Source organism: Poecilia reticulata, chromosome 7, assembly GCF_904066995.2.
Source record: "Poecilia reticulata chromosome 7, P_reticulata-male-v2, whole genome shotgun sequence".
Lineage (NCBI taxonomy): Eukaryota > Metazoa > Chordata > Actinopteri > Cyprinodontiformes > Poeciliidae > Poecilia > Poecilia reticulata.
In genome coordinates, this window is record NC_088836.1 from 5,860,130 (window position 1) to 5,886,432 (window position 26,303).

The following is a 26,303-nucleotide window of genomic DNA, read 5'->3' on the forward strand; positions in this document are numbered from 1 at the left end:
TTAAAAGCAAATATCCATTGCAATGTACTTTTCCCTCTTGAAATAAAAGCTAAATAAAAAAAAGCTTATCTGTAGTTAGTGTCATTCAGAATTAGAAATCTGACCAATAATTCTACCCCATATTAAAGAGTTGTCACCCTTTAATATGGGGAAGCTGACTAACCTTTGACCCATCCTTTTAAGCATCTTTGAAACAATGGGAGGGGCTACTTTAATCTCATTTAATCTAATCTCACTTTTTAGTTTGTAGAAAACATGAATTAATTTCAAGGCCTGACATCTTGGTGAAAATATTTATTGGATGCAAATATAAAATGCACAGATTCCTTAGTCAATCACACAGACAACAGAGCCTGGGTATGGGGCGGCTTTCACATTGTAACAGGTCTTCCACCTAAAGGGCGGGAAGGAAAAACCAGTCATTTCTATGTAGCCCAATGGGCAGAAGCGCTCAACATCCAGAAAACAGAAGTTAATCAATAATCAATCAATCTAAAGAAGTCCCTGAAAAGGCTACCAGACCGTTTCCTCAGTCCTTGTAGTCAAAGCTAGTTACCATTCCGACAGTTTTTAATACACCAATACGAAATAGTTTGGCATTTAAAACCAGGAGTGCATCAATTGTAGTTTTCTGGCCAATCGCGATCTTTAAAAAGTCTGATTTGCTGATGCTGATTTGGCTGACTCCAAATTTTTTTCTCTGAAAAGTTGCTAAAATATCGGGTAACACTTTATTTGAAGGGGTGTGAATAAGACGGACATGACACTGTCAAACATGACATAACACCTGTCATGAACATAAAGAAGTCTTTATGAATGTTTATGATAGTTGTCATGAAGTGTCATTCGGCAAATAATGACATTTTTAATGCAAAGTTGCTCTAAAAGTCCATTAAAAATGCCAACTTTGCATTAAATTATAATTTATAAAATAATGCAAAGTTGGCACTTTTAATGCAAGAAGCTCAGACATCCAGGAGGGACTAGATGGAATTGCCGCTTCACAGTGAGGGAAACCAGCTGAGGTGGCTCGGTAATTGTTTAGGAGGCCTCCCTGGTGAAGGAGGAGACCCAGAGGAAGACCCAGGACCTTGGGGAGAATGAACGCTGGGTCTCTCTGCCCCCAAGAACACATCCCAGAGGAACTATGCTGATATTAAGTAGGTTAAATAAATCTTACACATCCTCTAGAAACGTTTCTGCATGATTGTCCTTCAAAACTTCTTCTTAGTTTCATAAAGCTCTTTAAACATACTACCATAACTCATTCTTAATTCACTTTAAAATAATAATAAAAAAGATGACCTACCTGTCAGTTCTGGTGTTGTATTTGAGAATGTGGCGGAGATCCTCCTTCCCTTTGCCCGCCAGCACATAGATTATCTCGTTAATGGCGACGCATTTCACCATTAAAGCCAATGGCATTGATTCACAAGGAAACCAGTAGTTATTCCTGATGTTGTACCGTTCCACAGATTCTATAAAGCCTTTAGGAAAAAGAAACCGAAGCATTACAATGTTTCTCCTCCAGATGGTATCGCAGCCGAGTCAAAGTTACCTTCGTGACCTTTGCCTCCGATGGCATAGATCCAATTCCCAACCCATACCAGCCCATGGTTCTTCCTGGGCCTGTACATAGGGTGCAACTCCATCCACCTGAACAGTTCAATAGTGAAAGCAGCGAAATACGTCTTTTGTTTCGTTTCCACACCAGTTTTTGAAGTGGTACAACTTGCTGCGAGGTCACTTCGTGAGAACTCCAGCTGATGCAGCGATTTTATATGGCTGAGATTTTAAACATCCAATCCTAAAATGATCAGTGTTTACTTTTAAAGCAGGAAAAATAAATAAATGCTTAGCTCGTCACGAAGTTCCCATTATGCTGTGTTGGTTGTGTGACTCACTGTCTGGTGCTGGGGTTGTACACCTCAAAGGTGTTGATAATCTTGAAGCTGGTGTCCATCCATCCTCCTCCACAAACGTAAATGAGTCCGTTGACTTCCACCGACCCATGGCAGCAGCGGGGGCTCAACAAGCTCGTTTCAACTTCCCATGAGTTAGTGTTTATGTGGAAGGATGTAAAGAGGCTCGCAGTGGAGCGATCTGGAGATGAGTGCAGAGAGAATGTGGACGGTATGTCATAAAGATAAGTCATCATGATCCTAAATATGAAAAATGACTCAGCGTATCCTGTTTTTCAGTCTTATCTACCGTTTTTCAGTACATTACCATTTTGGCCCATACTGACCATGTAACATTCCACCTGAAGCATAGATCTTTCCCTGAAAGACGCAGGCAGCCAGCTTGTTTCGGGGCCAGGGCAGGTCTATCCTGGAGTGCATCGTCTCAAGCAGAATATCGTAGCAGTCCACGCGCTTTTCAAGACCCTGGCAGGTGGAGCCTCCCAGTATGTAGACCTCGTGATTCCAGTACACGGATGTGGCATTCCAGCGTTTCTCTAAGGAGCAGGGGATGGCTGTCCACTTGGAATCCTATTTGGAAAAAAATTACACACCGATGCGCAAAAAAAAAAAAAGACTGGATCATCATAGGCAAAATGTTTGGGTGTCAGAAAATCCAAATAGGAAAAAGCTACTTTCCAAATTCTACCTGAGGGTTGAAGTAGCGGCAGGGATCAGGCTGCAAGTGTCCAAACAGAGCAATTTTGGGGGGGTTTCTTAGCTGAGCCCTCAAATTCACCGTCACGTTCCTGCGCTCCCTCCAGGAGTAAATGGCATCTTGAAGAAAAAGCACTGGCCACTGAGAAGTAGCTCCGTTCTACCAGGTGTTTTCCAATTGCTGCTGCTGCTAGTTTGTAGGGTGACCTTGATAACTTTAGGAATTCCAACACACAGCTGAAAGTCACAGCAACATTATCAAACCGCTTACACACATTCAGTACCAACTGTGTACTGAATGTGGGTACACATGGATAGGCCCTCTACTTACCAGTGACCATGCTGAGGCAATGTGGACTGTCTGCAATCAAGGGCTCAGGCTGCACAGTTTGGGACAGGAAGTCTTTGGAGAGCAGAGGAAAGTGAACGCAGCTCAACACCTCCACCAAGTGCTGTTGTCTGTTAGGCAGGTCGTGGTTCAACCAGCGCAAGGCTGCGCCGTAGATCTGAAAACCACACAATCGAAACGGAAGGATCTCTCACTACCGCAGTTTTTAGTTTTTAGCTGGTATCTGGTGTCTTTAGCTACACCAGATACCAGAGATATCTGGTGCATGTCTGGATATACATGTATATTTATATCCTTTTAACTTCAATCTGAGAGGTAACAGTGTCATCCATTGCTCAATTACACAAGTCTGCTTTCCTGATCTCACGATGACCCACCGACTATTCAAGGATTCTTACCTGCAGTATGTATATGAAAAAATGCAAACAAGTCACATCTTACATTCTTTACTCAGATTAGTTGCTTGACGGAAGTGTGTATTGATCTTTGCATAATTTTGCCTATAAAAAAAAGTTACATAAACCTTGGTCACTTTTGGGGGAAATTTTCATTAATTTCTTTTCTTAAAGGGACACCATTGTGTATTTTCCAGCCACATATTGCCGTTTTACAGTAAAAATCAAGTAACTACATTTCCTACAGCTGTTATGAAAATACTGTATATGTCAAACATGCGATTCCTTGAAATTGTGCCACTGTCTCTTTAAGAAACTTTAGCTTTTTCTGACACTCTGCCTTCAGGAAGTCATCACAACATCTCTCCTCCATTAACCCTTTATCAACGTTTCTACCAGCGTTTCACTGAGAAGTAGCTCAGTTCTACCAGGTGTTTTCCAATTGCTGCTGCTGCTGCTAGTTTGTAGGAGCTGACTGGAGGGTTTGTGTGGGAGAGCCTTTGGTGGAAGGTTGAAAACCGCAGCTTCAAGGAGGCTAAATGGTTGCCAGAGTGTAAAAAAAAAAAAATCTCAAATATGCATTAAAAAACTCTACGGGTTTGTTTTTGATGAGAGAATAACGAGATGTAAAACTCAAAATATTCAACTTTACATAATACTGCCCCTTTAATCAAACTTAAAGGATGTACCTGCTCCTCAGAGACACGAAGTCTGTCATTCCTAAGTATGCTTGTGAGGCAGGTGACATGAAGTTGCAGGAAGTCCGTCAACATGCTTGATTCTCTGAAGTGCCTGAGGAGAACCCCTTCAGCTTTCACCTTCAGTCCCTCGCAATTCAAAGAGTGTGCCAAGGCCCACATGCCTGCAGGAACACACCTCTGAGTGAGCCCACTCACAGCAGCAGGCCTGTATTCGAGTGCCTTGTTCTTACCGAAGCAGTTTGTAATGTCAATCCTTTTTTGCAGAAACTTCTCGCACATCACCGTCACGGGCTCAATCAGATACTGACTGGCTGCATGCAGTAGCGACTGGACGTTTCCGTTGTTTAGCTCGATTCTAAAAATCGAGAGAGAAACTTAAACTCATTCATATAATTTAAAGCGTGACGCAACCAGATGTCTGCCTGGTTTGTATTTACTTTGCTGTGTAAATGTAGTTGATCAGCATCTCAACAATTTCAGGGTCCACTTCGTGTAGGCTCACCTCAGGAGACTCAGACTCCATCAAGTTCCCTGGAACGATGGCAGACGGGTAAACACGACAGAAAAACAGATATGCAACATGCAAGGTCACTCCTCAAATCAATTACTTCGATCATTTCCAGTCTGTGAATTCCAGAATGGCACAACATTAAAGGATGCCATAAGTAGATGCAATAAGTCTGAAACTTTCTCACTACCGAGTATTATACAGTAGTGATTAATACTACAAGCGATAGTATTATAATATTAATGAGGAATACAGTAAGAGATATTCTAAGAGTCAGTCATGCCCCCATCCGGACTGGAAGCTCTCTTTTTGTCTTTTTTAAACACCTCAGAGTGGCCAGCTTTCTATTATTCTTCTCAATTTGATAAAGTAGAAAATCCCACACTTCCAATATCTGTGCCCTTTTTTCAGCCATTACAACCGTTTAATCCATTGTTAACATGCTGTAGCGCGTTTTTCTGTGCCGCCTTTAGATTCTCGTTTCACTTTGGCTTCAATTTTTGATTCGATTCATCAGAATAGGATATGCGTGGCGGTGATGTAGGGGTAAAGCGCGCAACTTATGAAAGGTTGCTTCAATCCTTCGAGTTCGAACCCGTTCATTTCTGCCTCTTGTCTTCCATCTCTCACAGATACATCTCTATGAATGAAAGCCACTAGAGCTGAAAAAAAACCTAATAAAATAAATTGTTAGTTTCAGCTCTAGACAGGAAGCTAGTCAAGTTCATGTGTGTGGAGGTAAACAAGTGAAAACTTTGGGCAATCTTGTGAAGCTTTGAAGGATAAGGTTGCAAACAGCCTATAGTCCACATGTCCTGCACTTACCAGTGAACATAAGGCGAAAGTATTCACTTCCAGCCGCCAAAACTAGTCGGTGGACATGAAAACGCCTCCCTTGAACCACCAGAGTAACATCAGACAGTTCACCCTGCAGGAAGAAGACAAATAAGCATGTGCAAAGTTGATTTCGTCCCAGCACCAGATGCATGCGTTAATCCTGACCAATTTTCTCATCTTATCCATGGATTTGACTAGACAAGACAGCTGGTTGAGTGTGGCTTCATGGCGACAAGTGCTCACGGTCTTTTTGGAGGTTGACGCCTCCATTTTAGAGGCCATCTACGAGGTCGATTATCTTCTGACCTATAAAAACCAGCAACAAACGACCAGACAAATGCAAAATTTAATCCATGCCAGTTATTGATGAATATAGATTTGTTTTGTCCACAGTAAGCATAGATCATCAAAATATATCATCATGAAGGTGAAGTCTTTATAGTCTCTATAAAGCCAACTGCATAAATGTAATTTTAAAAATCAGTAGTATTAATAATTTCTGAAGCAATTAACTTGCCACAGCGTGCCTGTCAGTTGGAACCCAGCTTTGTTCTGGTGCTGAAAATCAGCAACAATGCTAAAGTGAAATAAAAAGCAGTCAAGAGCATGTGGGGTATAATTATTATATTATATTGAGTAATATGGACCAACTCCATTCAGTAAGCAAACATTAGTGTATAAGGTAAAATGAGCCAAAATGCTATGGTTAGCTTTAATGCTGTCAGGAGCATGTGAGGCATTAACAGCAGGTTGACTTGCATTCACTTTCTCCATTCAGTATGATAAACATGGAAGAAAAATGAGCTAAAATGCTTGTTTTAGGTAAGCCTAATGTTAGCATGAGGGCTTTAGCCAGCATGTAGAGTGACTCTACCAGTAGGATCTGAGTTAACACCAACATGATGACAAACACTAATATACTCCATTTAGATGCAGGTTAAAAAGGAATCTATCAGAAATTGTTATAGCACCCCAATTTCTTGTTTAATTTCTATAAAATATGGCTTAAATTAAAGGTGAAAATTGCTGATGGGTTTTAAAACATGAAAAGTATATTCTCCATGCGTGTAAATCTATAAAAAGGTTGGTTTCTGTTAGTCAAGATGCTAAGCAAATTTCTCTTTTATGGACAATTATTTTTGCATAATTGCCACTGTAGGAGCCAAAGTTTCTTCAGATAGAAATGGTCAAAATGTTTGTTGGACCTTACCTGATTATCCAGGTGTGGATAAAAAAATAATAATACACCGGATGTTGACGCCCCTTTTGTAGCAAAGACGCTTGCAGCTCGACTTACCGTAAACACCCGAAGAGATGCGCAGCCATTTGCGGTTGATTTATCCAGGCTTCAGAGGGAATTGTCTCTGGCAGGTCTCACTTGATTGCAATGGAACTTCTGGACTGAACAACGCTACTCACCGGTAAATTCTTAACCCGACAGTCCGTGGGTTTCATTGTTCGTTTTTAATCACAGGTGTCCGTCTTTCAGAGTGTTAGCCAGGCAATGCTATCATCCTGGTAGCCGAGGTTACCCTCAGTGTGTTTGGCGTTGCTAGGCCGGTGTTGTGCTCCCTCTCCCCGGGTTGTATCTCACCTAAGCTAGCGTTAGCTGAGCTGCTACACCGACCGCTTGTTTTAGACGTTAATTTTACGTGTAATAACTGTTTTGTGAGAAGAGGCTGACTAACAAACTGCTCCCGGTGGCTGTCATTCATTGCTGCTTCGGTTAGTTCACTTAATTCAGTTAGCTAATTTAGGGTTGTGGCTTCGGACGGCATTAACCGCTAGTACTACTTACTACAGAGGTAATAAATGTTTGAATAGCTTAGTTCAAACCCTGTTATTCTGTTATTTACTAATCAGTTTGTAAAGGTCTTCTTAGATGTAGCCTTGTTAACCATTCTTAACATGTTTATTGAAAAAAAATTGCAAAAATATTTTTATTTGTCTTTCTCAGTTTATTCACTGGCATTTTCAAGGTCTTTCATATCAGTCTCATAGCTGACATTTTCTGAGGAATGTTTCTTTCGTTATTAAGTATTTCGTTATTCAGGCAAACATAGGATGTGAAACTCGAGGGATGAACCCAGTTGTGTCGAAACAATACAGTTGTATACATTACAATGTAGATACACTACTTATCTACATTGTTTCAAGCAGCCTGTCAGACAATTTATCATAGAGGCACTGATCAGGCCTCTCCTGGTCGATACTGATTTCCATTTTTCATTCAAGTCCAAACCTTTGATTCCATTTTGTTTTGTTTTGTTTTCCCAAGTACTATCACATGTAAAACAGAAAGACATGCAGCATGATCCTTGATATAGGTAGTAGTTTGGAATCCAGCAGAATACAAAGGAATTAACCGCCCATAAATTTTGGGCTTCTCTTTCTTGCACAGTTGTCTTGATTCAGCCACATGGTTGAATCAAGAAAATGGATCAGGAAATGGATCAATGTCTTGATCTGTGATCAGGACATTGATCATTCATCAGTGTCCTAATGTGCTTTGTCTTACTGTGGATGTACTCTGCTTCAGCTGTTACTGGTAGAGAGCAGAATTTCTGTTCCCATAAATTATAGGCCTGAACCAGCAAAGCAGCCCCACGCTCCCCAACTACTACCACTGATATTTAATTGTAGGCGTGATCTTCTTTTATGAAGTGCTGGGTTAGTTTTAAACCAAGTAGCGGTGCACCGATTGGGTTATTGATCACCAATCTTTAAAACACCTGACCTGCCTATTCCAATTTTGGCCAAGATGTTGCTGAATTGGCAACGGTGGGGCAACTATCGTTAACCGCCAATGTGCAGACATGACGTAGTGGTTGGGTCTGTCAGTCAAAGTTGTTGATTTTAGACCTTTGCATAGGCAGATTCGATCAGTGGAAAAAATCGGCTTCACATATAACCATCAGTCAAACACTGATCTTACAAAATTAAGGAAATTGGGCCGGTTTATTGGTGCACCAAATATTATGGCTTTTAAAAGAAGTTCTAGCCAGGACTCGTTAGTCGTCAGAATATTTTATCTTGGGGATCATTAAGATGGATTTTTTTTCTTTTTGCCAAAAGTGAGGTCAGCCTTTGTAATTTTTTGGTCCTGATGGTTTGAGGCTTGGAACTTTTTTGTGGGTGTCATGGACATTTACTCATGCACCAAATTCTAAAATGATGATGTTCTGTATCTTCTCTATGTGTGGTTAGAAGCTCTAATTCAAGATAGCTGCACCCTACAAAATGACTTTTGTAGCCCTTTGTTTAAGGCCAGGAAAGAGGCTTACACAAGTTGACTTCTTAAATATTAGCAAAAACAGCACATGCTTCCTCTGAAAATGGTCAGGCACTGTACCATACTGAAAATGAGGAGAAAACAACCAAAGTTCTAAGAAATCTTTACGAAAACGGTGAGTGTTGCTGAGACAAATGACTCCCTGTGTCTGCCCCAGATTCTTTAGATGCCGCTGTCTTTTTCGGTGAAGCCTTTCTGAAGCTGCGACGAGGACACAACGTGCCAAGAGGTGAGGACCGGCCACTGCTTCCCAACATGTCCAAGACCAAGAGCTCCGAGACAGTCAAGGTGGTGGTCCGCTGTCGCCCCATGAATGACAAAGAGAAGGCCTCTAAGTTTGAACTAATGGTTTCCGTTGATGTTAAACTGGGTCAGATTATGGTCAGGAACCCGCGGGAAGCCAGCGAACACCCTAAAGTCTTTACTTTTGATTCAGTTTATGACAGTAACTCGAAACAAATAGATCTGTATGACGAAACCTTCCGGCCACTGGTCGATTCTGTTCTCCTTGGCTTCAATGGGACCATTTTTGCTTACGGCCAAACGGGGACGGGAAAGACGTACACAATGGAGGGAGTGAGAAATGATCCAGAGAGGAGAGGGGTGATCCCCAACTCCTTTGAGCACATCTTCACGCACATTTCACGCTCCCAGAACCAGCAGTACCTCGTGAGAGCGTCATATCTGGAAATTTACCAAGAGGAGATCCGGGACCTGCTCTCCAAAGACCAATCCCACCGCCTGGAGCTCCGGGAGCGGCCCGACACGGGCGTGTACGTGAAGGACCTTTCGTCGTTTGTCACCAAGAGCGCGCGGGAGATCGAACACGTGATGAATGTGGGCAACCAGAACCGTTCGGTTGGTGCCACGAACATGAACGAGCACAGCTCGCGCTCTCATGCGATCTTTGTCATCACGGTGGAGTGCAGCGAGTTGGGCTTGGATGGAGAGAACCACATCAGAGTGGGCAAGCTGAATCTGGTGGATTTGGCTGGAAGCGAAAGGCAGACAAAGACCGGTGCTCAAGGCGAGAGACTGAAAGAAGCCACCAAGATAAACTTGTCGCTTTCCGCCCTGGGAAACGTCATATCGGCTCTGGTGGACGGCAGGAGCAGCCACATCCCCTACCGTGATTCCAAACTCACCCGCCTGCTGCAGGACTCCCTGGGGGGAAACGCCCGCACTGTGATGGTCGCCAACATCGGCCCGGCGTCCTACAACGTTGAAGAGACCCTGACCACGCTGCGCTACGCCAACCGGGCCAAGAACATCAAGAATAAGCCGCACATCAACGAGGACCCAAAAGACGCCCTGCTCAGGGAGTTCCAGGAGGAGATCGCCCGGCTGAAGGAGCAGCTAGAGAAGCGCGTGGGGAAGAAGAAAAAAAGGAGGCAGAGGAGGAGGGGAGGGGAAGGAAGCGACGGAGAAGACCTGGAGGACGGAGAGACGGAGGACGACGAAGAAGAAGGAAGCGGTGACTACTGGAGAGAGCAGCAGGAAAAGCTGGAGCGGGAGAAGAAGGCCGTCCTGGAGGACCACAGTCTGGTGGCCGAGGAGAAGGATCGGCTGCTCAGGGAAAAGGAGAGGAAAATGGAAGACTTGAAGAAAGAAAGAGAAGTCGGTGAAATGCTTGCAGCAAAAGTTAAGGTAAGCAAAAAAAAAAAAAAAACTTCTATCCAGAGGTTTTGTTCTCACCGGCACGTTGTATTTTCCGATTTGATTTTGATTCTTTTAAACTTTGTGTATCACTCAGGCGATGGAGAGCAAGCTTCTTGTAGGCGGGAAAAATATTGTTGATCACACCAATGAGCAGCAGAGGATGCTGGAGCTGAGGAGACAGGAGATTGCTGAACAGGTGAGCTCTGAGTCCAAACAAAGTCTGCTAACTAAACGGGAGTTTTTACTGGAATGACGGAGGAACACTGGCACATTTCACACCAACCGTGTTTCTACATGTTTTGAATTATTCCATGATTTATGGTGGTTGCTTTTCTGACCTAAAACATTTTAAAACCATAATGAAGAAGAGTTCGAAAGAAACAAAATAAAAACATGCTCACAGTTTGCTATTCATCTGTAGGAGCTGGTAAGTAAAATTCAAATTGGAGCATCTGCCTCAGGAACAGTACCCAAGTTCCTCATGATAAAAACAAGAAAATAAAGATTAAAACAGGGCAACGTAGAGACGGAGTATGAAGTGCTTTGGAGTCCTCTGGACTTGATGCATGTTGTGGTAGGTCTGCCTGATGCTTGACCACACCGGATTGTCTTCTGAGGCCATGTCAGGAAGCCGTAGCTTTCAATGTTTGCTTCCAGAAACGGAGAGAGAGAGAGATGCAGCAGCAGATGGAGAGTCGTGATGAAGAGACTCTGGAGCTGAAGGAGACCTACAGCTCCCTGCAGCAGGAAGTCGACATCAAGACCAAGAAGCTGAAAAAGGTGATGGCTGATTTTTATTTTTTTAATTCTTGGACAGATCAAACTTGCTTTGTAGTGTTAAAATAAATCAGCATAACATAAAAAATAATCTGTTTTATGATAAATCAGGATTGCGGATTTACTGACTTGTTTCTTCCAAGTAATGATTCATGTGCAGAATGCTACTGGCCGTTAAGTTCAGTACTGAGATCTTTTGTGCTTTTCGGTCAAACTAACCTTTTTTTCTCGATCTTGTGTCCTGCAGCTGTTTTCCAAGCTGCAGGCGGTGAAGGCAGAAATTCAGGACATCCAGGAGGAGCACATCAAGGAGCGGCAGGAACACGAACAGACCCAGAACGAGCTCACCAGAGAACTCAAACTCAAGTACGGAACACATTTCCACCCTCAGTACCCGTCTGTCTACAGCTTCATTTTAGGCTTTTAAGATGTTCTATGAGGGAGTTTTATTTTTACCATGAATGATTTCATGAGACACAAATGTAATTATTTCTAAAAATTAAAATGTGGATTTTGTGGTTCAAAATGTTTTTATTTATTTATTTATTTATTTATTTATTTATTTATTTATTTATTTATTTATTTATTTATTTATTTTTATATATAGTTCAACCTGAACTTTTTTTCTACAAGAAGTCTGAATGTTTGTCTTTCAGACATCTGATTATTGAAAACTTCATTCCTTTGGAGGAGAAGAACAAAATCCTCAACAGGGCTTTCTTCGACGATGAGGAAGAGTGCTGGAAGATGAAGGCCATCACTCGCATTGAGGAGTAAGCTCAAAAACATTCTGAAGTTGGGTCAATCCTTCATAAACTTGGGGAAATCTCAACTTACCTAAAAACACCTTTAATTTATACATTTCTTATTTGCACGTCTAAAGCAATGAGCTGCTTTTCCGGTGCAAATGTGAGCTTTTAAATTAGTTTGAACAGGTGACCTTTGACCTTCAGGTATCTGGGGATGGTTCCCAAGGATGAACCAGACTCGTAGAGTTCCATAATTCTCATGCTGATATCTTAGCTAATTTCTCAAGTAAGTTATGTATTTTATGTGCTGCCTTAAAATGCATCCATTTAGAAAGAAAGTTTATCCCGTTATGCATTGTCTGTATCTGGTTTTAACTGACCACGGAGCTGTGCTGCAGTGTGACCTGTGGTGTTCTCCGTCTTCCTGCTCCAGCGACCATCAGATGATGTCCCGGCCCCCATCTGCTGTGGGCTACAGGAGGCCCCTCAGTCACCATGCCCACATCGCCATGAGGATGAAGCCTGACATGAGATACAAAGTGAGCTGCTTTTCTCTTTGTTTCGGAACAAACGTCAGAGTGCAGAACAATGATGATTGTCTTTTCAAGTCGTTGGTGTGAAAGTCCAGTTCAGGTCTTTTATGGTTTCATCATGTCGAGTCTATAAAGTTATTACATTTCGATACGAGGCTGACTCCACTCTAAGTTAACTTGACAGCATTGTTTGGTAACTGGGATCAAACTGGAATGGATTGAAAAATGTCAGGGTTAGACATGAATGCAGTTACTAAAATGAATAGAAGTCGATACAAAGTCCTTTTATGGGCACCAATGCAATTGTGTGTGCGTGTGTGTGTGTGTGTGCGTGCGTGTGTGTGTGTGTGTGTGTGCGTGTGTGTGTGCGTGTACTTGTATATGCTGCACATAAAGGACCACTTTCATAATTTCACCAACAAGGTCCTCACTTTTTTCAGGTCTACTGCACTCTACTAGTTACGGTTAAAGGTATGGTTTTGGTTAGGGTTTGGAATAGACTAGTAATGGTTAGATTTGGGCTCAGGGTTAGGTTATAGAAACGAATGGAAGTCGGTGTAAACTGTTTGTGAAGATAGAACAACGTGTGTGTGTCTGTGTGTGTGTGTGTGTGTGTGTTGTGGGCTCTGTCAGGCTGAAAACATCCTGTTGCTGGACATGGACCTGCCTTCTCGAACCACTAAGGAGTACCAGGAGCCAGTCATCGCTCCAAAGGTGGCAGCAGCCCTGGAGGACGCTCTAAGAGACGAGGATGAGATCCAAGTAGACGCTTCAGGCTTCCACAGCAGCTCGGGACCAACACCGCCTGCCAGTGCCAGCAGCAGCCTTAGGAAACCAAAGTCTGGGTAAGAAAACCCTCTGCCACATTCAGCTGTTTGGTAGGAGAGTTATTTGTCGTGTAGCAGTCGTCTTCCACTGCTTCCTGTCTTTCAGTCGACCCAGAACAAGCAAGAAGTCGAGCACGCCGACCTCTCCGTTCAGCCCTTGCAGTCCAGCATCCCCTCTCTATCCACAATCCCGTGGCCTGGTGCCCAAGTGACGCCTTCTTCCGTTGCCGTCACCAACCTCTTTGTGCACCTCCCCACTTTAAGACTCTTAGAGGATTGGGTTTGTTTGGTCAGGAGCCAAAGGAACCTTTAAGACCACCGCTGCTCTAGTTTCAGCTGTCACCACATCACTGCTAACAGCTGCCATGCATGAACCCCCAAATCATACTCCACTGAGACTGCCTCTGCCACATCTGACTCTTTGTCTTAAACATCACTAAGTTCTTAATATGAAGATTGCCTGCAGGGTTTAGTCCGTGTCTGCCTATTTCTCTCTTTACATTAACTCGTCACATCGTGGTAAACTTCATGCGTGTGATTTTTATTTATTTGATTGTATCTGACGGTGAGAGAGTAGAAGACACGACCGTTGCTGTAATCAATAAATGCTGTCCTTCCTGCGGCCCGGCAGAAGGAGGCAGGAAAGGATAGAAGCATCCCAGCAGGTGGGTAACCCACCACTAAAGACACATCAGGGTTCCAAGGTGCCTTAAACCTGCAATCCTCAACGTCCTCATTTAAATCCTGCAGGCATGTCGTCTCCTTCATTTATTCACTCATTTACTACATCATGGGGATGGGCAGTGGGGAGGGGAAGCACTGCTTGGATGGAGGTGTTTAGAATCCAGCCTTCTCTTGGGTTGCTTGGTAGACGAAGAGCAACACAGTCATGGTTAATAAAAATTCACCCTTTTTCAAATGGAAAGTCCTGTGTAACAGAACATGCTTAGGAAATTAATTCCTAAAAGCTCTTAAAATGAAGTAGAACCAATAGGTCTCAAAAGATTCTACCTTCAGGTAAATCACATTAAGGTCTGGACTTTGTTGCTCATGACCGACTTTGGGCACTGCCCTAGGTAGACTGGCATGTATGAAGGGAAAGGAACAAAGTAAACTAGGAAGGGGTTTGCGTCTGAACTCATGCAAAACCTTTTTTTTGTTTTGTTTTTTTCATTATTGCTCCAGTTTTTGGGGGTCATTGTCCTGTTGGTGTACTGAGGAGTTCATGGTGTTCTGATCAGCCTCCTCTACCATGTTTGACGATTGGTACAACCTTTCTCCCCCCTCATCTATGAGAGACAGGTTCACATTTTCAGAGCTTCCATATACAAACAGCTTGAAAAGGGGGTGAACTTTAACCTTTCCATGACCATGTATTCACTCTGTGAGTTCTTTATGCCTCATCTGTCTGTCTTTTGAATGAGATCCCAGCAGCTTCCCTCCCCCTGCCACCACAGCCGGACTAAATGTAGACTTGCCACAGAAATCGGTCGAAACACTTGAACTTGCAGGATGCTCGATCTCTCTGCTACTTTGTTACTGTGATGCGTGCGCCGTTTACTTGCTGCTACTGTGGAAGGGTCTCCAGCCCACTGTGATGTTTAAACAAGCCTGGGTCAACTTGCAAACTGCATCCCTTCACACCGATGTTTTCCTCCCGATGGTTTCTCCCAGTAGCTGGAACCGTTCTTGCTGTTTGACCCAGGCCTGCCATTCATTTAGATATTTAACATTATAGACTTGTTGCTAGGCAATCTTTAGTCACTTTTGAACATGTAAAGAAGAAAAAAAAATAGGTTACCATATTAAAAGAAAAAGTACTTATAACTTATTGAAATCTTTCCTTTTTTTATATGCAGATGTAGATTTAATTTTTATATGCTTTTTTTCTGTGAAATACTTTTATTTTTTTGAGCTCTGTAATTTAAGGTTAAAAGATTTATTTTTAGCGTCTTACATGCAGTATGTGTATTTTCTATTCACCGTGGCTGTTTTTTTTGTGTGTGTGCTTGAACAGATCATTTTCCCACATGGTTGAGATTAAAGTGTGTAAGTGCAGAAAAATGCTGGATTCGTGTCACAACCAAGTATTTACTGCTTACAGCTGTTGAGTCAATTTACCAAATGGGTAACACTTTATTTGAAGGGGGGTGAATAAGACTGTCATGACCCTGTCATAAACATGTCATAACACATGTCATGAACATGAATAAGCCTTCATGAATATTTATGACTGTCGTCATAAAGTGTCATTTGGTAAATTATGACACTTTTAATACAAAGTTGACATTATTCAAAATGTCTTTGTTATGACAACTTGACATTAACCAAGAAATCATTATTGTTTAAACTTTACCTTTAATAACATAAAGTTACCTATTTTTAAAGTGCAATCAGTAATACTTTTATAACAAATTTATATCAGTAATGATTTCTTGGTTAATGTCAAGTTGTCATAACAAAGACATTTTGAATAATGTCAACTTTGTATTAAAAGTGTCATAATTTACCAAATGACACTTTATGACGACAGTCATAAATATTCATGAAGGCTTATTCATGTTCATGACAGGTGTTATATCATGTTTATGACAGTGTCATGTCAGTCTTATTCACAGCCCTTCAAATAAAGTGTTATCACCAAATGCATATCCTTTCAGATCGAAACCGATTGATGTAACTAACATTGCAGCTCCGTAGACGTGTTGCATGATCTTAGCATGCTTGAGTAACACATTTAGCTTTGCTATTATTTATCAATCACAGGAATCTGGCAAGCCCAGTGTTATTGTCTTTATTTATTGTTCAGTGATTTGTTTTACTGAACAAGCCGCAGCACTGGATCAGAAACTTTACACTTGTGTGACCAACTTTTATGCGCTGTTATTTTCAAGCCAAATGTCTTTTTTTTTTTGTTCAGTATCTTTACATTATTAAAGAAATTTTAGTCAAATACATGCTGGTATGTCTTTATTTAAAAGAAGTATTGTCTAGGAAGATGCTACGTTGTTGATTTTTAGCAGAAGTTTCTGTTAGTGGTGCAACAATTGCTTTTTTCTGGCTAATCATCTTTAAAAAGCCTGACATGCCAATTCAAATTTTGACCAATACTGATCTTTTTTATTATTTTACCTGGTCTGTGGGTGTGTCTATCAGCCCCCCCTCATGGCAGACCAAAAGGGGACAGTGACTGATTTAAAACGTTCGTGGGGATTGATATCAGTGGATAAGATTGGTTCTCATGTACAGTTGTAATAAATTAGAAAACATGTTCCGATGAGTCTCGTTTGTCTAGTAACTTTTGAAAATAACCTTTCAGCAGGTATCAAACATACTTTTCATTTGGCCCACATTTCTATTTTTTTTGTTGGTCTGACTCTAATTTGAAGTATGTTTTCATTAACTGTAAGTGGAAAATCATAATTAACTGAAATAAAGGCTTTCAAACATTCATCTGTGTGTATTTAATCTATAAAATGTGTTCAAAGTCAAAAATACTTTATTGATCCAAAAGGGAAATTAAATGTTGAAAGCCATATTGTAACTCAATTCAAATTTTTCAAAGAGTCATCACTTAGTGATAAAGTTTCTAATGTAAATGGGCTTCTTAATAATTTTCTAATTTATTGAAAGGGTCTGTGAGTATCAGCCAATGTTCCAAAATTAAAGAAATCGGTGCAGATTTATTGTCCAATCCATTTATCGGTGCACCTCTACTTTCTATAGGTAGTCACTGCTTTACTTGTAAAAGCTGTTTGAAATGTCAACTGGTTCACAACATGGTGTTCAGAATGTTAAGCAGTTTTTGATAAGCTTAAGGATTTCTAGATTATCAGGAAAACGTGTTTCTATAGGTAGTGAACAGGATAGTGAATAATGTAACACTTAAAGTGCAGCTAAACCCCCTTGCGAAAGCAAAACCACGCCCCCAAATCCTTCTGTAAACTTTTTTTCTCTCCAAAAATAAAATCAAACAGCGACAAGTCTAGCAACTATTTTTGTTATTGGAGACGACATGTGAAAGCACCAATCACTGCTGCAACCTGGAGGATGGTCGTTCACAGCACAGGCTATTTCTGCTAAGCTTCGTAGTGTTGATCTATGAAGGGCCAGAATCAGCGATTGGATAAAATTTCTAAATCAACAGAGTCCACGCCTCCAGGAAACGATCAATTCTCAGCAGTCAAGAGTCCAGACCCTCTGGTTTTTACCAGGCTAGGCTAGGTGACTGCAGCAGGCACCGTTCAACCCAAAGAGGGCAGAACTGAGACAGTTTTATGCCGGATATTGCAGAATTAAACAAATGTACATAAAATTTGCACATTTGACATAAAGATAGAACCCTAAAGAGCATATTTATACAATATACCTGCTAAAAAATTAATTTGCGGTTTTAGTTAAGATTACACATAATGCAAGGAAGCCTTAGTCTTTACATAAAATATATTTTTACCTTTTTTAAACCCTTTAAAATCTGTTCACCGGTTTAATGACACTTAACTCACTGAAATAAGAAGTTGTTACATCTTTAGAATCCACTTTATTACCAACAGTTCCAAATTAAAGTCACTCTTACCTGAATTTTTGTTTTTTTTTAAAGTGGAACAATAATTTTCATATACATTCAGCAGAGGAGCACAAATATACAAAAGCCAAAGTGTATGACAAACAAATGACCTACATACAGTACTCGAAGGTAGATCCAGCAGGCCGACAAGTAATCCGGAGAGAGGCTGTAATCATTTCAGGGGGTTTTTTAAATCTAAAATTCAAACTGATTCTTACAATCACAACTATAAGTTACCTATTTACTGAAAGTCTTGTTATATTAAACAGTCAATTTTCTGTTTACGTCACAGTTTCTTTTTCACAACCAGAAGAAAATCGGAGCTGCTGAGCAGTTCTTAATTTGACTTTTTGCCATTTTCATCCTCTTTCTGATTGACTTGTTCCTTGTTTGCCGTTTTATCAGGAGATTTGCCTGTGCAGCGTCCGTTTGGCACAGGTCAGAGGTTAGAGACTGGAGGAAAAAGCAACAAAAAGACAAACAAAAGGGGACAAAGGAGTAATGCCCCATAAGACTAGAATCTAGAGTCCAAAAAGGTGACAGAAGATACTTTTTTATTGAAGTATCTTTGTAGGATTAACAACACAAAACACCTTTAAAAAGGTCCACACCACTTCAAGTCTTGTAAAATAAAGAAAAATAAAATAAAATCAATTTACTGCGTAAAAAAATGATGAGTACACAATGGGAGAAAACTTGCATGTTGAAGATTATTTGTGTTTTTTTTTTTTTATCATGCTGGTTCATTGATGTAAAAAGGAACATTAGTATGCATTTTTATGGTCCTTCTATTTTGGTTGAGAGAGTTCAAAGGGATCCAGATGGACTTGAGACTACTCTTTGGATACAAACGTAAGGATTCTAGCTCCAGATTGGACCCAAAGAATTAAACATATGCATAGAAAAAAACCCGGAAAATTCAAGCTTCTATCAAGTCTATGTCTTCTCACGAAAGGTTTTGAAATCCTAACAAACAGTTGGTCTCGGAAAGCAGAAAATTTAAAGGACATTTTGGGTTTTATTTCAACCGGGTTTGTCCCAAGAATCTCCATGACAGACGGGGAGAAACCAAAGGTGTCAAAGTTTCATGTTTTTCTCAGAAGATATATTTCTAATGGGCCTACTGACAGTAATTTCTCATAGATGTTGGTGTCCATGTGTTCAGTAATCAACACAAATTAAGATATGTGTAATAAAGTGAAATGGCAGAGAATAAATGTTGAATCATTAAAAAAAAAACAGCAAATCCATACACACCCACTGCACAAGACTCCTCTGGTGAAGAAAAAGCAGACATAAGCTCAATTCTGCTGCAGAACATTTAGACTTTTGAATGAATATTTAACTGATTTTATTGAGTTTGTCTAATAATTCATTCCACTTTATAACTCATAACTTTTGTTTGTTTGCTGAGTAAATTCTTTTTTTTGGCTGGGCGGCTCCCTGGGTTGTCACGGATATCGGGTGTAAATTTCACACTATTAAAAATATATTCACTGTGAAAAACATTGATTATTATCCCCTGCTGAATCAACCAGAAATCTGCCGGGTTGAAATAAACTGGATCCATCGTCCTGGCTGAGTTATCTAATGGACTGAGATGCATCAGTGGAAACAACCAAACCCGCCATCACCTGCTGCAGCTGGAGGGATGTTGACACCAGCTCTGCTTCTTCTTCTCACCTGTGGACCCAGTCAGCAAAACGCAGCGCCTCACCGTGGAGCCTCCTCTCCTCTGCAGCGTAAGGCCGCTCCGTTCCCGGTTGAAGCTAAACTGTTTTGGTCCCTGCTCCCCGAAAAGTCTTCTGCTTGGTTATTAAACTGCTTGGAGCTCGTCTGTAAACTCATCGGCGGGAGTCCGTTTAAAGCTCGCAGCGCTGTCCTGCCGCACAGGAAACGGGACTCTTTCCAGTCTCAGGGAACGGAACGGAGAGAAACAAGGATGATGATGGAGAGGATGGCGGCCGTCGGGCCGGTCTTGTTAAGGGGTTGTTAGTTTGGAACGGAGGCTCAGGCGCCCACTGGAGAAGCTCCAGGCTGCGGTTGGAAGCGGAGCGGCGCCGGCTGCAGCTCATTTCTCCCGGTAGTACAGCAGGTACATTTTGAGTGGCTCGGGCAGCGGCAGCCCCAGGATCCTCTCTCTCAGGACGTTGACGGCCGGCTGGGGTCGCAGCAGTTCGCCCGTTTCCTTCTCCTCCTCCTCCTCCTCTTCGTCCCGTTCCTCCGCCTCCTCCTCCTCCTCCTCCACCGTCTCCTCCTCCTCCACCAGCCTCCCCCTACCCGCTCTCCTGCTGCCCCTCGCTGGCCGCCTGCCCTGCCGCTCTCCGACTGCCTCCTCGTCCTCCACTCGGCCCTCTTGGTTGTTGTTGCTGTCCAGGGAGGCGGGGGCCATCCCGCCACCAGCCACCACCTGGCGGGTGGCGAGCATGAGGGTGTTGCAGTGGCGCCGGTGGACGCGACGGCGCTTAAAGCGCGGGCCGTACTTGTGGAGGCCGGCCGCCGCCAGGCCCCGGCCCACGCTGAAGGAGGAGCCCCGGCCCCGCGCCTGACCGTCCCCTCCGTCTGTGGTCACCCGCAGGGTGTGGCGGATGCAGATGCGGGCCAGTTCCTGTAATGTCCGCACCTCATATTTGGCTGGAAGGTTAGGAAACAAAAAAACAGCGGTGAACAAATCAATAAACTGTAAAGAGTTCTGTCCAGAACGTTTTTCCTGCTGGTTCTACAGTCTGTTTTTGATTGAAGCATCAACGGCCGTCTCTCTTTTCCCTTCCTCTCTTTCTTTTCCATCTCCGTGTCTATTTCATTTGAAACAATGTAATTGACAGTCATGCACTGCTGGAGGCATTACAGGCTGATTTTTAGCCTTTAGCTGATAAAATGATTCCCAGTTTTATGTGTGAGGATTTAGTGCGTCATGTTAGTGTGTGCTATTATTCTGGGAACGTTAACAAACAGCACTACATTCTCTGAAAACCTGAAGTGAGACTTACGCAAAGGTGCCATCTTGGGTTTGCTCTTGGGGCTGTGTTTAGGCAGAACCAGAGGAGCGAAAGACACAGAGATGATTTTCTTCGTCTCCCAGCTGCTCAGTCCGGTGCGGATAATCTTGGTCAGCTGCGGAAACGCAACAGAGTGAAGTCATTCGTCCTCTTTTCTTCTTCGTCAGATTTGTTTTCACCTTCATGCTTGCAGTTAAGGTCAACATTTTTAGCCCACCGGATGAAACCACACAAAACTCTTCATATTTCCCTGGATATGACCACAATAAAAACACCTTTGACACCTTCGGTAAGAAGCTAATTAATCAAACACAAGACTTCAGAAAGTTTAGAGAGGAAAATGATCAGAGACGTCAACAAGGTGATTGTTGCTCGGCTGGCCTCTAGAGGACATGGTGTGCCAAGGAAGACAGTTGTGAAAACTCTTCATCATGGACGACTTCAAGAAAAACTGAATTTGCTCATCAATACCCGACTAAAGTTTGTCCAAAAACATCTGTAATGACCTGAAACACGTCTCCAGGTTGGTCAAGAACCTTTGAGGGACAAAGACTGGGTTCGTTTACCTCAAGAGAACTACAGACGGACGCTGTCAGCCAAAAGACAGACTTAAAGACTGAAACAAAACTCCATTGCTGAAACAACGGCTCATCAGTACCCGACTAAAGTTGTGGAGATTTTGTTTTTGTTCTTTTGGGAGAAATACAAGTATGAACACTTTTAATTATGGAATAATAAACACTGGGATATAGCATTAGAACCTAAGCCTATTTTAAACTTCTCCAAAAAAAAAAAAAAAGGAAAAATTCTTCAAAAAGTTCTTGTAGGCTTTTTTTATTGGAAGACTGAAAGACTTCCCGTCTAATGCTGCTGGTGCTCTAATGTTCTCACGTAAAAATCTCTGAGGGCAGAAACAGAATATTTTGTTTTTGAGTTTTAATATTACAGATTAAGAATGAAAATGTGACTTCCCAAGTCACAAGTTAGTCACAAGTCACTAGTTAAAAAAAGTGTAACTTTAACTTGCTAGATAATAAATAAAAGAAAACAGAGAAGAAGACAGAAACAGAAAGTGTCATGGAGACGAGGACTGACCTTCTCCTCCAGAGGCATCACCAGGATGCCCCCCACCTTCAGCAGGTTCTTCATGTACTCCTCGTGTTCCTTCTGCACCCCGGCGCCACAGTAGACCCTGTCATAGTGGCGGCTCTCGGGGGGGATCTCCAGGCAATTGCCCACCACAAAGGATGGCTCACAGAACTCAAACCTGAGAAAAAAATGAACAAAAACAATTAGAAGTCTATTCATTTCTGGAAAAAAAAAAAAAACAAACACAAAAAAACAGATCGCCAACGGAACAAGCAGATCTACAACTTGATACCGGAGAAAGGACAAGAATCAAAATGCTGATCAAGACTCAGACCTCAGCCTCACTGAGAGGAAATGCTTTAGGAAAAGAGCTTACATAAAGATCACTGAGGCAAAATTCCTCAGTAACATTCCTCATCTTACATACCAAAACAAAAAAGAATATAAAGCATCTTTATTTTCTTTTATTTGACTGTAACTAAAAAAAAAAAAAAAAAAAAAGTAAATGTCACAGCTCCGCCTGGACCTACTTGTCGAAACTGTCACTGGTTTTGATGAAGGAGTCTAACTTCTGGTAGGCGTACTCGATCACATCTGCATGCAGCTCTATTCCGTGATTCACCCCAAATGGTCCTGAAAAACAAACAACGTGATCCGAGTTATTTGGAGACGTTTGTGAAAAGCAGTCAGGACTTAGATCTGTACTGGCCTACCCAGAATGAGGCCGACCATGGTGCTGAGGTAGCCGGTCCCGCTGCCCAGGTTGAGGAAGGAGAGGCCGGGATGCAGCTCCAGAGCCTCCATCACCTCGGAGTAGATGCACGGCGCAGACAGGTGGATGTTCCCGTGGCGCCAGGCAAGGTCCTGTCCAGAACAGAAAGCTGCGCTGAGGAAGGGGATTTCTCCGGACCGGCGCCGGCTCTGGTTGAAGAGTCGTTCCTCACCTTGTAGGCGTTGTCCCGGTATTCGTCCAAGTAGTAGTCGGCCCGGTCGATGGCTCTGAAAGCTCGCTCCACCAGGTCTGTGCGGATGTAGTAAGCCTCCTTCAGGTTGTCGATCAGGTCGTCGTTGTCCTCGCCGGCACTAACAGCTCCTCCCATCCTGACTGGAGGACGAGCAGCACAACAAACCCAACGGGACTTCAGGAAGCTCTGGGTTTCTCCAAGGAGAATAGCCTTTCATGAAAAAAAAAAGAAGAGGATTCTGGTACCACCGACTACTGGAACTTGCTTTGTGACAGCAGACAGAGATAGAGTTTCTCTCAGGTCATATATGGTCCTAATCTATAGTTTCTGTTTTTGCTTTGTGTTTTGTTCACTTGTTTTAAGGCGTTTCCAGGTCAGACTCGATGCAACCTCTCTGTGTGAATTGGGGTTTCCCTCTATAACTAGGAGGGTAGCAATAAAATTCACAAGACCAGACGAGACACAATATTGAGTTCATGAGAACGGGACTGGACGAAAACTTCAACGGCCTTTTTGCTGCATTTTTATTGAGTTCTGCCACCCACTCAATAAACTGTCTGTTTTGTCTCTTCGGTGCTTTACCAGGGGGAGAAAACCAAGGGATAAATGGAGAGGCTGTGAGCCAACAACACTGCTGCGAACCAATGTGTCCCCATGGAAAATACCAAAAATAAGGTGAAAATTGTGTCAAACAGAACACAACAAAACAATTTTAAAAAAGGCAAAAAGAACAGAAATCCTGCATTTTTATTTTATTTGGGTATTTAAATCTCACTTTGACAGTTTTGTAATTCCAAAAGTACAAAACTTCCATCTACTTCATGTTACTTTGAAGTAATGTGCGTGCGTGCGTGCGTGCGTGCGTGCGTGCGTGCGTGCGTTTATCGGCTGCACAGTTGCAACAACATGGTCCTGGGTTGGACTTTTTTATGTTCTTTCTGTGCACCCACAGGTTCTCACCGGGTACTCTGTCTTTCTCCTGCTGTCCAAAAACTGTTCTTGTTAGGTTTACTGGTTACTCCAAGAGTGTGTGCACGGTTGTTATTAGTGGAGTTGCACCAATAAATTGATTGGTCAATACTTACTTTAGTAACCTGTCTTATCTACCACTGCAAAGGTCTTAAAATCAGACACTGTCCCCTTTTGCTCTGCCGTGACAGAGAACTGATGGACATGTCACCATGTCATGTCTGAATGTGTGCAGCTAACAATAATCATCCACTGCTGCCAACTTGCCAACTTTGTCTTGACATTTAGTGCTGTTTTCAGACAAAATAAAAAATAAAAACAACAACAAAATCAGTATCAGCCAAAATTGGAATCAGCAGGTTTGGCTTTTTAAAGATGAGTGACCAGCCAGGAAACTGCAATCGGTGCACTCCTACTTATTGTTGTTGTGTTATTGTCTGTGTTGCAAGGACGAGCAGCTCATGTACAGTACGCCATCGTGGGTCCTGTGGTTTATCTGGTAGGCCTGTTTTCTAACTGATCCATGTGTTAAAGAGGTAAATTCAAGTAATTCAAGTAAATTCAATTTCTTGGTAAGAATAAAGACATACACATTCCTTAGACACATTAACAGTAAAGACTGACAAGGTCAGCACCACCAGCACGAAGCTGGCTGGGCTCCAGAGATCAGATCAGTCCAGGCCAAACGAAGGGCCCCATCAGGAGGCTGTAAACGAACCAAGCAGCTGGTTAGCTGCATATTACTGCTGCTGATGGTCTTTGATGAGTCGACTTGAAAGGGATGTTGAGAAACAAACAAGGGCTCCCCCATCAAAAGGAGGTGGATCCAGTGGGAAATGACCAGAGGATGGCGCTCTAAATCATTGCTTGTTTTCGTGCACCCTTTATATGAAAGCCAATCATCAGAGCTCAGTAATGCCCTACCGTCGTTTCTGTTTTTTTTTCTTTTTTTTCTGGAGAGTTTCTGTGACGGGGCGCCGCAGGTTTTAATTCACCAAAGCTGCTGCTGGCGCTTCGGCCATTAGCGCCACCCGTAACCATCCAGTTTAAACACCACCACACCAGCACCAGAGAGCGCTTTAGCGTTATTTTCACCCGAACAGCAGTAAAACAGCCAGTAACACCTCCATGCAGCTGCATTATGTCCTCCAGAGAAAAGGAGGAAAACACCGAGACGACGCGCGGACCAAAGCTGGCCGCAGCGGGGAGAAGAGCTGCCAGCAGCCGCGGTTCGGGCCCAGTTAGCGGGGTATCGGCTGGGGAAACGCTCTCTGTCTCAGCTGCTTACCTTCTCGTCGGCCTATTCTTCTTCTTGTTGTTGACGGTGGTGGCGGTGGTGGGGGATCCAGTCAACGCACCACTGCTGGATGTAAACATTCGGCCATCTGACGTGATGACGTCACATACCGAGCACGTAAAAAAGATGGCCTAGTTTCACAAAGCGGAGATGTAATGGTTCAGATCAGGTCGGGAAAGGCCCTTTTTTCCATGAACGGCTCCAGCTTCTTCTCATTTTTCAGATAAAGAAATATATTCATGCTGTTGTTGTATTTATAAGTTCTGCTAGTTGGCACGCAGAACTTTTCTGGTACCATTTTTTTTGTATTATATATAGCGTTATTTTCACCCGGAAAAAAATAAAGTGTGCTGGATTTTATGATGTCCTCCTGTTCAGTGTTTGTGTTGAATTAAAAATGTACAGAAACTCACATAACTAAAGGTTTGATATTGTTTTAACACTTAACAAAAGGATCGAAAAGACATCGCAAAAACCATGTTTGGCAAATGCATGTAAATTCACAAATCGTCCACCAGATGTCAGTGGACAATTTGTGAAAGTCATTGTATGTCTTGAATCAGTATAGAAGAAAAACTACCATCTTGATATTTTTTTAAACAGTCTGGCATATGTTGTATTGATTTCATTTACTTTCATTAACCTTTTTAAATGGGTGAATTAAGGCTTTTTTTCCCCTACAAATTTTGAAATCAAGTATCAGAACCCATTCTATCTGCTGCACATTATGCTAAGCAACATTAATCTCTATTTTATAATTTGTCATAAACCAATTTCATAAGTTCTTAGCCAAACTGGCCCCTCAACTGTAAACTGAAGGAGGGGTGGGTTTGGTACAGAACCTGTTAAATTAGTTTATGACAAATTATAAAATAGAGACTAACGTTACTCAGCATAATGTGGAGTTCATATAATGGGTGCTGGTGTTTGTTTTAAAAATTTGTTGTAAAAAATGTTTCCTGTTCTCAATATGAAATGAAAGTGCACAGTGGGACTAAAGGTTTGTTGAGTGACATTTATTTTTTAGTTGCATCAACTAAAAAAATTCAGTGGAATGTCAAGGGCCCACAGAAAAACAGTCAAGGGGCTCCATCAGACTTCCAGACTAATCTGACCAACTTCCATATCTGCACTAAAGAAAACAGTTCCACTGAGTGATGGTCAGGGGGCTC

General features: G+C 42.2%; 3 protein-coding genes across 10 annotated transcripts; 1 reads left to right on the forward strand and 2 right to left on the reverse strand.

The window, feature by feature from the left end:
* Nucleotides 1-279: 279 nt before the first annotated feature.
* Nucleotides 280-6,795, reverse strand: LOC103466933 (kelch-like protein 7). 7 transcript variants are annotated; one of them, XM_008412859.3, is made up of 13 exons: nucleotides 6,706-6,795; nucleotides 5,574-5,714; nucleotides 5,397-5,499; nucleotides 4,501-4,594; nucleotides 4,294-4,418; nucleotides 4,052-4,224; nucleotides 2,950-3,124; nucleotides 2,611-2,738; nucleotides 2,249-2,492; nucleotides 1,905-2,103; nucleotides 1,559-1,656; nucleotides 1,310-1,487; nucleotides 280-394 (listed from the first exon to the last, which is right to left on the reverse strand). In XM_008412859.3, exons 2-13 carry the CDS (start codon nucleotides 5,688-5,690, stop codon nucleotides 328-330), a joined length of 1,701 nt encoding a protein of 566 aa, XP_008411081.2. In that variant the 5' UTR covers nucleotides 5,691-5,714; nucleotides 6,706-6,795; the 3' UTR covers nucleotides 280-327. The 7 variants fall into 7 exon arrangements, with proteins under 7 accessions (XP_008411081.2, XP_081464780.1, XP_081464778.1 ...); XM_081608654.1 differs by having other exon boundaries at nucleotides 4,052-4,418; nucleotides 5,652-5,714; XM_081608652.1 differs by having other exon boundaries at nucleotides 4,052-4,418.
* Nucleotides 6,691-16,696, forward strand: kif3b (kinesin family member 3B). 2 transcript variants are annotated; one of them, XM_008412854.3, is made up of 9 exons: nucleotides 6,691-6,829; nucleotides 8,858-10,347; nucleotides 10,454-10,555; nucleotides 11,017-11,139; nucleotides 11,384-11,502; nucleotides 11,793-11,909; nucleotides 12,319-12,424; nucleotides 13,052-13,263; nucleotides 13,352-16,696. In XM_008412854.3, the coding sequence occupies exons 2-9, from the start codon at nucleotides 8,956-8,958 to the stop codon at nucleotides 13,455-13,457; spliced, it is 2,277 nt and encodes a 758-aa protein (XP_008411076.1). In that variant the 5' UTR covers nucleotides 6,691-6,829; nucleotides 8,858-8,955; the 3' UTR covers nucleotides 13,458-16,696. The 2 variants fall into 2 exon arrangements, with proteins under 2 accessions (XP_008411076.1, XP_081464777.1); XM_081608651.1 differs by lacking the exon at nucleotides 6,691-6,829 and adding an exon at nucleotides 7,048-7,133.
* A 1,066-nt stretch (nucleotides 16,697-17,762) lies between these two features.
* Nucleotides 17,763-25,254, reverse strand: pcmtd2b (protein-L-isoaspartate (D-aspartate) O-methyltransferase domain containing 2b). The gene is made up of 7 exons (XM_008412863.3): nucleotides 25,123-25,254; nucleotides 22,845-23,075; nucleotides 22,614-22,764; nucleotides 22,431-22,533; nucleotides 21,907-22,078; nucleotides 20,803-20,926; nucleotides 17,763-20,446 (listed from the first exon to the last, which is right to left on the reverse strand). The coding sequence occupies exons 2-7, from the start codon at nucleotides 22,998-23,000 to the stop codon at nucleotides 19,884-19,886; spliced, it is 1,269 nt and encodes a 422-aa protein (XP_008411085.1). The 5' UTR covers nucleotides 23,001-23,075; nucleotides 25,123-25,254; the 3' UTR covers nucleotides 17,763-19,883.
* Between the last annotated feature and the right edge of the window lie 1,049 nt (nucleotides 25,255-26,303).

Coding starts and splice junctions, on each gene's coding strand:
- kif3b (XM_008412854.3), top strand. CDS start 8,956: ATGTCCAAGACCAAGAGCTCCGAGACAGTCAAGGTGGTGGTCCGCTGT. Junction 12,425..13,051: donor AGCCTGACATGAGATACAAA/GTGAGCTGCTTT, acceptor GGGCTCTGTCAG/GCTGAAAACATCCTGTTGCT. Junction 13,264..13,351: donor CTTAGGAAACCAAAGTCTGG/GTAAGAAAACCC, acceptor CCTGTCTTTCAG/TCGACCCAGAACAAGCAAGA.
- LOC103466933 (XM_081608652.1), bottom strand. CDS start 5,690: ATGGCCTCTAAAATGGAGGCGTCAACCTCCAAAAAGACCGTGAGCACT. Junction 5,500..5,573: donor TGGATAAGATGAGAAAATTG/GTCAGGATTAAC, acceptor TTCTTCCTGCAG/GGTGAACTGTCTGATGTTAC. Junction 2,739..2,949: donor TTGCCTCAGCATGGTCACTG/GTAAGTAGAGGG, acceptor TTTTTCTTCAAG/ATGCCATTTACTCCTGGAGG.
- pcmtd2b (XM_008412863.3), bottom strand. CDS start 23,000: ATGGGAGGAGCTGTTAGTGCCGGCGAGGACAACGACGACCTGATCGAC. Junction 22,534..22,613: donor CATGGTCGGCCTCATTCTGG/GTAGGCCAGTAC, acceptor TTTGTTTTTCAG/GACCATTTGGGGTGAATCAC. Junction 20,927..21,906: donor TGATGCCTCTGGAGGAGAAG/GTCAGTCCTCGT, acceptor GCGTTTCCGCAG/CTGACCAAGATTATCCGCAC.